Below are 11,461 nucleotides of genomic sequence, written 5' to 3'. Positions count from 1 at the left end.
AAAAAATGGTTAAGAAAGTGTTTCCCCCACAGAGAGAGTGAGTGAACTTCGTGAGTGCTGATGGCATTCCCCGAGGAGCAACAATGCCACATCCTGTGGATGTGTAGTGCAGAATGGGACCTGGAGAGTTAATTGTCCAGTTGGAAAACCAGAGTAGGCTCAGAAGAGACAGTACAAAGGAAAACACACATGCAAGTTCCCCAAGTACAAGCACTTCATGCCACGGTGGGAGAACTCTTCTGGATGGCTTTAGGGAAGAGATATATTGTGTGGTTCTGGAGAGACATGTTTTCTTTGTCTGTCTTGAATTTTATGAAGAGGATATGAAAGATGACGTCTAGCAATTCCTAATCTAACAGTAACTACAACTAAACACAAAGGCTTTTCTGATTTTGGTTTATTTCTTCTGTCTGCACTTTCTGCTGTGATATATGTTAAACATTTGGGTAAGACATTAGAGCCTGCAGTTCTGCTGCAATCACTCTGGCCATAAATCTCTCCAGTCCTGCAGTGGACAGGTTTTGCTTTTTTACTCAGCAGTGACAAATTACAGACAGCTTACAGAGAGCTGTGCAAACCTGAGGTCCATGGTACTCTAACCACCCACTCACCTTCAGGGTTTCCAGCATGTTTCAAAAAATGAGCAACTTCAGTTGAGTATGCCAACAGGAAAGGTATTTTTGCAAAGTGCTGTCCATGCCACAAACCTTCCTGGATAGAGATGTGGTTACATTTTGTGCAGTAAGTATTACAAGCCCCTCTGTACAACTTACACAGAGGATGTGGCACTTTCTGCTCCTTGGGCTTATCACTGAGCAGCAGAGGCCCAGAGCCTGATGAGTAAGAGAGAGGTGAGGTGAAGATGCAGGACCTGGGGCCAGTTTAGCTGCTGCCAAGCACTGAAATACACAAGAAGGAAAATCAGGGCATATTTTTGCTCAATTCTATCCTTGGTAGATCTGCATAATTTTCATGTACATTGATGAGTACCTATTACTTTGTGAAAAGCTCTTGGCTTTTAAAACTTGAGAATGGCTCAGGAGGTCCTTGAAAACCCTCATGAAAGACACAGGAATGCAATAAAGCCAAAGGGGAAACCAAGCAAGGAGATTTCAATTCCAGTGTTAACAAGAGATGTTTTCTGCACATCAGTGTTCCCTTCAATAAAGGTACATTGCCAGTTACAGATTTGCCTGTAGCATGGAAAAAAAATAAAATTACTCCCCCTGTTTAAAACTAAAGTTGTTCAGACTTTCTAGGATAAGAACTTGTCCTATTAGATTACAACCAGGAGATTGTAAATATAAATTTAAATATAAAATGTAAATATGTAAATATAAAAGAAAGCAGTAGGACTTCATTATATTTAATCCAGAGTCTGGATAAATATACAGGGTTTGTGTATACTTATATAAAAGTTGTGGTAGCCCTAGCAAGTAGTTCTGTCACAGTTCCTTACTCTTCCTTTGCTAATGAAGAAGCATGTTGTTACAAGTTTCAGCAGTTTTGGATTTCTTGCCTCATGGCAAAATTTCTTCCGCCAATCAGCTGTAAGGCTATAAAAATAAATATAAAAATTTAAGGACCAGACCCTGGGTTTGTGGCATGTACACTATATAGTGATTGTTCCTGTACACAGTGTCAACATTGTGTGACTTTGTGCAGACTTTGTTGGTTCTGGTGCATCTTTGCCAACATGCAGCTGCAGTAACACTGAATTCATAGTTGGATGGCTTTTCAAGCCCTTGGTAGGAAAATATTGAAGCAGAAGTGAGAGAGAGATGGTTATGCAGTTCAGGAGACTGGGTACGGTCACTTGGAGGCTGAGAGAAAATAAGAGGTTTGTTAATATTGGAGCTTTAAAAACAAAGAAACAAACAAAACCCCTGCAAAGCCCCTAGAATAATATTCCTACTTCTAAAAAATTTCAAAATAACATTCAGATATTTTATTCCAGAGAAATGTTTTGTCCAGCAGGGGGTTAAGTGTGTTTTGCAGACAGATAACAGATACATAGTCCATTTACAGAATCTTATGCATGAAATAAACTTAGGTAAATTTTAAATCATCATTAATTTTGAAAACATTTGAATTAAAAGCTCTCTGAGGCCAAATGACATGTATTATTTATTTTTGTTCCACTTTCCTGTTTTCATCATGCAAGAACCAAAAGTGTTTATTTTACTGGCAATATTAAAACAATCACATGATTTTGAGTAAGTCTTTCGAGATTGTTTGCAAGTTTTTCTCTTCTGCATGTCTGCTTTCCCCCAGCTGGGGGCTGGCTGTTGTATGGAAAGGCCAGCCACGTCACGGAAAAGCCCTGTCTCTGATCAGATGGGCTTAATATAAACCAGGTTTGCTGAGAAGGAATTAAAGAGGCAGTCCCAGAGCAGGAGAGGATTTACTCCGGCAGAGCTGCTCAGTGTGGCACAGCCCAGCGAGGCAGAAGGGCAGGGGGAACAAAGGACTGCACTGGCTGCGGGAGCCTGGCACAAGTAAGAGTGGATTTGGACCCAGTCTTTCCCTGGAGGTGCTGGAGACCCAGGCAGCTAAATGCTGTATGGGGTAGCAAAACCAGTTTGAGCTTGGAGCACAGTGTGTGACAGGGACTCGTTTGGCTGTTTTTAATGAGGGATGGCAATTTGTTAGAGGCAACATTTTAAAATGCTTGTGTTTGTGATGGTTTTGTGAGTGACTGCTTGTTGCAGGTTGTGAGTTACTCTCTGTTGTTTGACTGAATCAGATCTGGCTTTTTCATCTGGTCTTTTCAATGGGGATACTGCAAGGAAAAAGTGCGTTTTAGAATTCAACCACAGTAAATATTTAATTTTGTTTGTGAAGAAGCCTTTGCTTAGTGTGTGATTTCTTCCTTAGATGTATTTCTTGCTGACAAAGTTCTGTGACTTGTATCATTTTGCCCCAAAGTACTGCACATCACAGAGAAAATATTGTGTATTCTGTAGTAAATGCAGACAGTGCTTTTTCTATATATTTGTCCTAGGTCCTGCTGGGAATTTATTCACAGAAGTTTTCAGACAGTTTTGTATGAAGAAGAATAGCAATTTGTACATGTTGCTTTACTGTTCTTTTTATTGTTCATCACCTATTATTGAGGTTTGAAAGTGGCTGGGTGAATTTTATGGACAATTATCCAATTTACTGATATGGAGGAGAGAGCCGAGAAACATCAGATATAGGGAAAAAAGGAAAAATGTCTAAATAATGGTCACTTTGGGAGCTGGAATGCATCAAAGTAACTTTCCTAAAAATGGTAGATATTGGCCTGTGGGACTGACATCACTCTTCTCTGCCTCCAAGCAAGGCAAAATAGAGTTTGCTGAGTAAAATATAATTAAGAGCTATGCTTATGTAAGAAGAGTGAACCTATCTAATTAATTGTGTGGTAATGAAGTTATTGATTTAATATCTATAAATTAATGAGGCTTTTCTCCCAGCTGTATCTCCTGTAGAAGCTATGATTTGTACCTCCTCAGAAAAGCTGTTGGATTTCACTACATTCTCCCTCTTACCAGCCAAAGAGTCACTGTCTGAGGCAGAATCATTCTTTGTTTACCTGGCCACAGACAAGACCCAAATCCACCCCATCACAGCAAGACTTGCTTGCATGACTTTTTGTACCAGGGTTGTCTCAAGAGTGCAGTGAATTATGACTTATTGCCTTCCCAAAAGTTTCAGCTCTTAACTGAGTCAATGAGAAAGATGCTGCACACCAGCTGCACCAGCAGTTGGAGGCAACTGAGTCCAGTGTCTCTGTCCCCAGTGATGCCAAAAGGAGGTGAACATTGCCTGCACCACAGGCAGGCTCTTGGCAGGGCTGCAGCTGCTGTGCAGGACTGGTGTGTGAGCACTGTCCCCTCCTTCTCCTCCTGGGACACAGCAATGCCTCCCTCTTTCCAGGACTGGGCTGCACCAGCACAGCTGTGGGCTGGTAAAGGGTATACAAGATAGGATTTACCATGTGAGGGTGGTATTATCCCTGGGAAACAGGCTCTGTTTCACTAGCTAATAACTAAAATATTTCTTTGTGCACCACCAAGTACACTAGAGTGCAGAAAGGCTAATTTTTCTTTTCTCACATATTAGGTCCCTACAGAGGAGTATGATGTGGCCCCTTGAAGAGAGCATTTCTAAATATTTTGTGGGTAACATTTGTGATTTCCCTATCTTTCTCTAGGGCTTAAAAATGACTCTCAACAATGTCACCATGCGTCGCACCCACAACAGCAGTGTGCACCAGCAGCAGCAGCGATGGAGCATCCCTGCTGATGGAAAGAACCTGCTGGTCCAGAAAGACTCCAACGAGTACAACCCACAGAAACGGTACACCATCAGTCCTGATGAATATTACAGAAGGAGCTGGTCCTCGGAGTCATCCGACTCCGTCATCTCCTCCGAGTCTGGCAGCAGCTGCTACCGCGTGGTGCTGATCGGGGAGCACGGCGTGGGGAAGTCCTCGCTCGCCAACATCTTTGCAGGGGTGCACGACAGCATTGACAGTGACTGTGAGGTGCTGGGAGGTAGGTGGTTATGTCCTGGGGTGTTGGTGTTCGCTTGCAGTCAGCTGTGCCTGTAGTAATTGGCACAGAATAAAAGAGAGAGGCCGTTTAATGTAAACCAGAAGTAACAAGTGTTTGGGTGTGATTATCAAAACTGATTGAGCTCAAGCAGCTCTTTTTAAAGAAAACAAGAGAGCAAAATATGATGAGTAAGATACTCTCCAACAATGAGTGAAAGCCACTGAAAGAAAGCAATTCAGAATCCTATGCTATTTAATTCCAAAATACCTGTTGGAAAATGCCTCATTCCTACGTGTGATGATGCTACACAAGAGTCTGCTTCAGCTTTCATGCTGGTCCAACATTTGTGTCACCACTGGCATCAAAGGGCTGACTCCAGCTTTCCTTGTGGGAGGGGAAATAACTGAAGGTCCTCATGATTTACAAGAATTAAATATTTTAAAATCACATATAAAGAAAAAGTCACTTCCAAAATATTTGCCATTAGAAGTCATCTCAGCCTTTCTGTATAAACAGGCTGAGATGGACTTGCAGTAAAATATGTAAAATTTTGAGTAAAAACCTTGTTTCATGTTATTTGTACAGTATGCGTTCCTCCAGGAGGAGCAAAGATAAAGGTCCTTCAAGAGAGAAGGAAAATTCCTATTGCCCACTGGGGGAAAGGCACAAACTGTAGGATTCTCTTTGATACTTCCCCCTTGCTTTGTTTAGGATTGCAAAGTGCTCTTTAATCCCAAAGATCAGACCATGCAGAAGGTGAAGCTGTAGCACCAAGTCCTGAGCTATACTGCGTGAAAGATGTTGATGTGGAAGGGTCGTGCTGCCACAGAAGTTGCTGTATCTCCAAGGACATAGTCATTGCTGCTTTCAGGGGACATGCAGTTTGCTGCTGGGTTTTGTTTGTCACTGTGCAGGGCTTTCTTTGTCTCTCCCTTCTGTCTCCTGCCTGTATTCCCTTGGTGTGATGGCGGCAGCACTACCACAGAGATTTTCTGGGCTTCTCTTCCAGCCTTCAGTGGGGCATAGGCAGGACAGCTTCTTTTTTGTGTGTTTAACTCTCCAGTTAGTGGAAGTTTTGCCCAGGATTTAAAAAAAAAACAGTATCAGGAAGGTTGCACTCATATTTTCCTTACTTTACTTGCTGTCTCAGACTGGGGACACAGAAAGTTTGTGCCCTTGGGGGATTTGAAATTCACTGATTTAGGGGTGCTCTGCCTTCAGCTTCTGCTATCTAACTTTTTCCTTAGTTCTACCAGCTCCTCAGCCTGGAGCATCTCTGGTAAAAGTTTCCATAGTGCTAAACAACTGAAGTAGAGTAGGATCCTTGGACAAGCCATCAGGAAATGGAGCTGATTTTCTTTGCACACCCCTGTCAGGCAGTTTTCTTTTCCCTGAGGTGAAGCCGTGTGGTTTCCTCTTTCCATCACACTCCCAGCAGCATTGCTTGGAGTATAGCAGTGAAAGATTTTCAAGGCCAACTCAGAAGAGATAATTGGAAGTCTTGCTGTTGTTATCTCTCTCCTTTTTTATTTTCAGCTTTGAAAAGAGCATGAAATGAACCAAGTGCTCACTTTCAGTGTGTTTTATATTCTATGGAAATTCCCTAGGACTGACCAAGGTGCAAATCAGTGCTGAATATGATTATTTAGGCATAGTATTTTCAAGGAGTGTGATTATGCATTTGTAGCTTCTCTGTATGTAATGCAGTGCAGAAGGAGTCTTCTGGATTTTGTCCTCTGGTGTGCATGGAGCTTGTTCTCACACAGATGCTCAGTCACTTGAAGGAACTATTTACTTTAGCTTTACAAACTGGAACTTTAGCTTACACACTGGAAATTTAATTGCATGGAAGGCTAGTTTCAGGGTAGCCAGCTTACAGAGGAGTACAGCTGCTTTTATGGAGAGGCTTTGCTACTGATTGTAAGATGAAGCTAACTCATGAATACAAGCCTCATACACTTGGGACCTCAAGGGAAATCACTCCTAGTGATTAGCGCTGTCTTTTTAGTCTTGACATTTTAAGCATGGGCTCCATTTGGCTTTATTTTAAATGTGTAATCGTTTTGGCTTATTCTTTTACTGGGATGTAGATCCCTACCTCTGAGGAAAGGCTCTGAGGGGAATTTAGGGGAAAGTTCACTTCATCAGTACACAGCAGAAGTCTTATGAGACATAGGTTAGACACAACTTTATCTACAAGTATGGATGGGACAGATCCTTCAAATGCTGCAGTACCTTAAGACTGGCTTTTCCACTGACTACTAATGTGAGATTAGAAATGGGTCCAAACCTCTCATTGATCATCCTAATGTCCTCAGCTTTGGAGAAAAGAAGAAAGATTGATATTTGAAGCAGATTTCACAGCAAGGGTTGATCAAAATTCAGAGTGGCGACAGCCCCTCAGATCTAGGCAGAATTTTGCCACATGGCATTTATAATCTAGGTATGAATTTTTATGGCTGCAGTACAAAATAACTGACTTGTAGTTTTTTAATTTTTCTGTGATTTGACATCAAAGGTGATGTGGGAAACTGTGTAATGGGAGAGAACGTGCAACTGAAGTCTGTCTGTCTCAAACTCAACAGCTGTTGTCTCACAACACCCTGTCCTCCTCACTTGGTTGGCTGTTTGCTGTATTGCTCTCAGCAGCAGTGACTGTTCACCCGTAAATTGTCCATGCTAAAGCGAAAGCAAATATTTTCCATTACTCAGCCTTGCTGGACTCTGCTGCTCCCATGGGGCAAATGTTCAGCTTTTGGTTATTTCTTCCACTGGTTCTATTTTCTCTCTCCCACATAAGATAAAGAGACTATCAGCCAAAATAATGAACATTTTGTTTCCTGATCTTTCATCTATCATGGAAAGTAAGGCAACCAATTATGAACAGAGTGCAGATTCAGTGCAGATGGAAATGAGGAAAGAACTGGATGTGAGCCAGCCTAAAATTTGGCTCAATAACTCTGTGAATAAATCCCCCACATTCAGCAACCTGAATTTTTTAATGTATATGATGACACAAAATAATGTATCACCAACATTTCTGCTTTTCTTTCCAGAAGACACGTATGAAAGAACTCTGATGGTGGATGGAGAAAGTGCAACTGTTGTACTGCTCGACATGTGGGACAATAAGGTACTCTAATTTGTTCTAGTCAAATGCTGACAGGAAAGTGTATGTGCATAACTGCTAATATAAAAAGCAAGTTTCCTTTGTGAAAGAAAATAGGTGTTTCCATACAGCAGAATCAGGGAAGATATAGCATTAACCCTACCCCACATCAAGGCAAGCATGCCTAACGGTTCTGCACTGTGAGCCTGAGAAGTGCAAGTCTTCATTTTTTTTAAACGATAAAACAAAACATTCAAGCTTTCTTTCCAGACCATTTTCATTCCAGCCTAAAGCCAGCACAATAAATTATCTGGGGCAATTTTTTGCCCTCCTTTGTGGTGAAGTATTCATACCATCACCACATTGGAATTACTTGTAGTATAACTGTGATTCAAACCATACCCATTACAGTTTACAGCAGGAATGCATTTGGATTCTCTAATGTTTTACTTTCTAAGTAAAATCTGCTCAGGGCATAACGATGTCTGACCATTTAATTTGGACAGCGGGAGGGAGAATGGATTCGAGACCACTGCATGCAAGTGGGAGACGCCTACTTGATCGTCTACTCCATCACAGACCGAGCGAGCTTTGAGAAGGCCTCTGAGCTCCGAATACAGCTCCGCAGGGCGCGCCAGAAAGAAGATATCCCCATTATTTTGGTTGGCAACAAAAGTGACCTTGTCAGGTGCCGTGAAGTTTCAGTGGCAGGTAAGGAAATTATGAGCATAAACCCGAGATAAACATTAAAAGTCATCTAGTAGCTTTTGGACAAACTGAGTGCTCTGGCTGAGGGAGTACATTGTGATCAGGACTAGGCAATAAAAGAGTAATAAAATAAAAGAGGACTGGAACAGAGGGCAGAGGACTGGGAAGGGTCTGCCAGGTCCTTAAGCTTTCCTTGATTATACTGTTATATGTCAGACAATCCCTTTTGTATATTTATTAAGTACCATCATAAATGGGATTTCTTCCCTTCCAGCTCCTAGTGTAAGACCACTGCAATATGTGATTTCTCTGGTAGCTGGAAACCTTTTGTATTCCCAATGCATGTTTATGCATAACAAGTTTAGCCCCCTTTATTCTGCTGCCAAAAATTCTCTTCTTTATAACCAGTTCTCTGTCCTCCCTGACGAATTAAAATTCCCTCTCAATCTTTGTTTTGCTGGTCTGGGCAGGAACTGTGCAGCCTTTCAGAAGAGGTCTCCTTACTGCCTTGCTTTGGGATGCTAAATCAGCCTTCCCTTGGCTGCACACAAATGAATAACCACTAAGCCCATAAATAGGAATGGAGAGACTGTTGGGAACACTGCTGCTGGCTCTCAGCATCTGCAGCTAGTAAAATATCTTCTTGGAGAATCTTCCCTGAGGCTGAGGTGACACACTGTAATACACAGCCATGCATTAGAGGTTCTCGTCTTGGCCCATCAGAAACATGGGTTCTTCTGCTCAGCATTTTCTTCTCTCTGCAGCTGTTCTGCTCTTCTGTTTCCCAGCTGAGCTAGACGTTTTTCCTTGCTCTGTGGATGTGCACAGTTCCTCTGCCTCCTGTAACAGCTGCCCCAAGTGAAGAGCTTGAACTGAGGGGTTCATAGGGAACCCAGGGCTGCCTTCTCATTCCTCTTTGCCCAGCTTTAGAGTTCTTTAGAAAGATGACAGGTGAATCCATGTCACTTTAATGGCCCTCACAATGAATTCACAGCAAGCCAGAAATTTGCTTGTGTGGAAGACACCTGTCAGGTTTAGCTTAGGCTCGTGGAATTGAGAATAAGAACTATGATTTCAGATGTACCCCAAAAGCCATAGACACCCTTTATTAAGGGTTTTGTACATGTGTCTGTTCTCACTGAAATTGCCACAGTTCCAGGGCTGTGGTTTCCACCCATGGCCCATGAAGGAGGAAAGTGCTCTGCCTCCAATGCTGTGCTGTGTGCCTGAAGAGTGCCATCATCACCTTTCAGTGCAGCTTAGGGGAGTTTGCACTGCAGATGGCCAGGTGGTGTTGAGGCATTGCTGGCCTCCCAGCCTTCAGTGTCTCAGCTCAAGCCCATCATTCTGCGCTACCTTCACAGCCAGCAGCACGGGCTGGGCTTTGCTGGGAGGGGATTTACTCCCCAGTACACCCCCCACTTCCTCTGGGAAGCAGCTGTGACACAGGGCAGATGGATCCTGGGCTAGCAGGCAGCATCAGGTGATTAAAGACTTATCTGTGCCTATATCAGGCTTGAGGAATTCCCTGCTGGCTCTGACTCCCCCGCACATGGCAGCTGGTCCTGGCTCCCCTGCCCTGGGCCTGGTGACCCCATGTAACGTGTCCACCTTGGCATTTTGCAGAGGGGCGAGCCTGCGCCGTCGTGTTTGACTGCAAGTTCATCGAGACCTCAGCAGCTGTGCAGCACAACGTGAAGGAGCTCTTCGAGGGCATCGTGCGGCAAGTGCGGCTCCGCAGGGACAGCAAGGAAAAGAACGAGAAGCGACTGGCGCTACAGAAACGGAGAGAGAGCATCCCCAAGAAAGCCAGGCGGTTTTGGGGCAAAATCGTTGCAAAGAACAACAAGAACATGGCCTTCAAACTCAAGTCCAAGTCTTGCCATGACCTATCAGTACTTTAAGAACACTGGACTCTGCCAGAGCTTGTGGCATTTTGCGGACATTATCTAACTTTGTCATAGGACAATCAATCAATCTATATTAGATTGGGCTATCAGTGACTTAGGTTCACAGTTGTGATTGTGATGATATGTGCTGGCATAAGAACAGCACAGTGCATGGAAATAGCTCTTCCTTTTTTTTTTTTTTTTTTCTTTTTTTGTCAGTAGTTTTAAAAGAAAAGTATAGACCAGAATGACCCAAAATTATGCTGGGAACTGTTCTGGAATACACCTGTTCTTTCTCCTCTCACCTTTGGATAATAGTGTAAGAACCTCAAATGCCATAACTTGGGAAGTGAATACTACTGTCTTTACTCTTTCTCCTTATTATTAATATTTCTTTTTTAAAACTGTGTAAAGAATTGAAGAACTGACTGGAGATTGGTCCCTTGTCAGTTGACTGGTCGGGCTTGAGCACCCACAGCTGAGAAAAAAAGCATTTTTGTAGAATAACCACAAAGACACCTGTTTGGTATTTTTTCTTTATTTCAAGGATTAGTTTCAGTGAGTTTACACATCTCTGAAAATATTTAAAGGAAAAATTCTACAGTCGAACAAATTTTCCTCTCTTGTTTTCATATTATGGGACTGTTTAAAAATGATAGTAAAATTAAAATTAAAGTGCAAGTTGTATCAAAGTGCATCAAGTGCAGGATGCCAAACCTTTAAAAATCACCTGAGCTTTTTTATGCCACCACATGGACTTCTTGTATCCATCCTTGGCCTTTCTCTATGCCAGAGCTATGCTGTATTTATTGTTGTGCAAAATAACAAGCATTTTAATGTTGAGGGGAAATGTATTTATTACCAATTTTCTTATTATAATAATGTTAATTTTATTACTGTTTTCTATCTAATATCTTTTTTCAGATATGCAAGTTTTTACTTACATGCCTTGTAATAAAATAAATAAAATATATGACTGCCTTTGAGCCTCAGTAGAAAATCCCTAAGAATAATTTCAAGTAGAGAAAAGATTGTGCATGCTGAGCAAGTTTGCTGCTTGAGAAGTGCAATGAGGATTCCTTACATCACTGAACACTGCTGCATAGCAACCTAGGATCTCAAGGCAGGAAGCAACAGGAGCCTCAAAGATGAGTGCACAATATCCCTCACATGAAAATGGGATTGCGGTGACACAGTTAAAAATAAATCACTTC

General features: G+C 42.3%; 1 protein-coding gene across 1 annotated transcript; it reads left to right on the top strand.

The window, feature by feature from the left end:
* Positions 1–2,343: 2,343 nt before the first annotated feature.
* On the top strand, positions 2,344–11,228 carry GEM (GTP binding protein overexpressed in skeletal muscle). Its single transcript, XM_064391720.1, has 5 exons — positions 2,344–2,498; positions 4,199–4,541; positions 7,598–7,674; positions 8,157–8,361; positions 9,985–11,228. Exons 2-5 carry the CDS (start codon positions 4,208–4,210, stop codon positions 10,260–10,262), a joined length of 894 nt encoding a protein of 297 aa, XP_064247790.1. The 5' UTR covers positions 2,344–2,498; positions 4,199–4,207; the 3' UTR covers positions 10,263–11,228.
* Positions 11,229–11,461: the final 233 nt, after the last annotated feature.

Source organism: Passer domesticus, chromosome 1 (assembly GCF_036417665.1).
Source record: "Passer domesticus isolate bPasDom1 chromosome 1, bPasDom1.hap1, whole genome shotgun sequence".
Lineage (NCBI taxonomy): Eukaryota > Metazoa > Chordata > Aves > Passeriformes > Passeridae > Passer > Passer domesticus.
The sequence above is the reverse complement of the archived record's forward strand: the minus strand, read 5'-3'. Positions and strand labels throughout refer to the sequence as shown.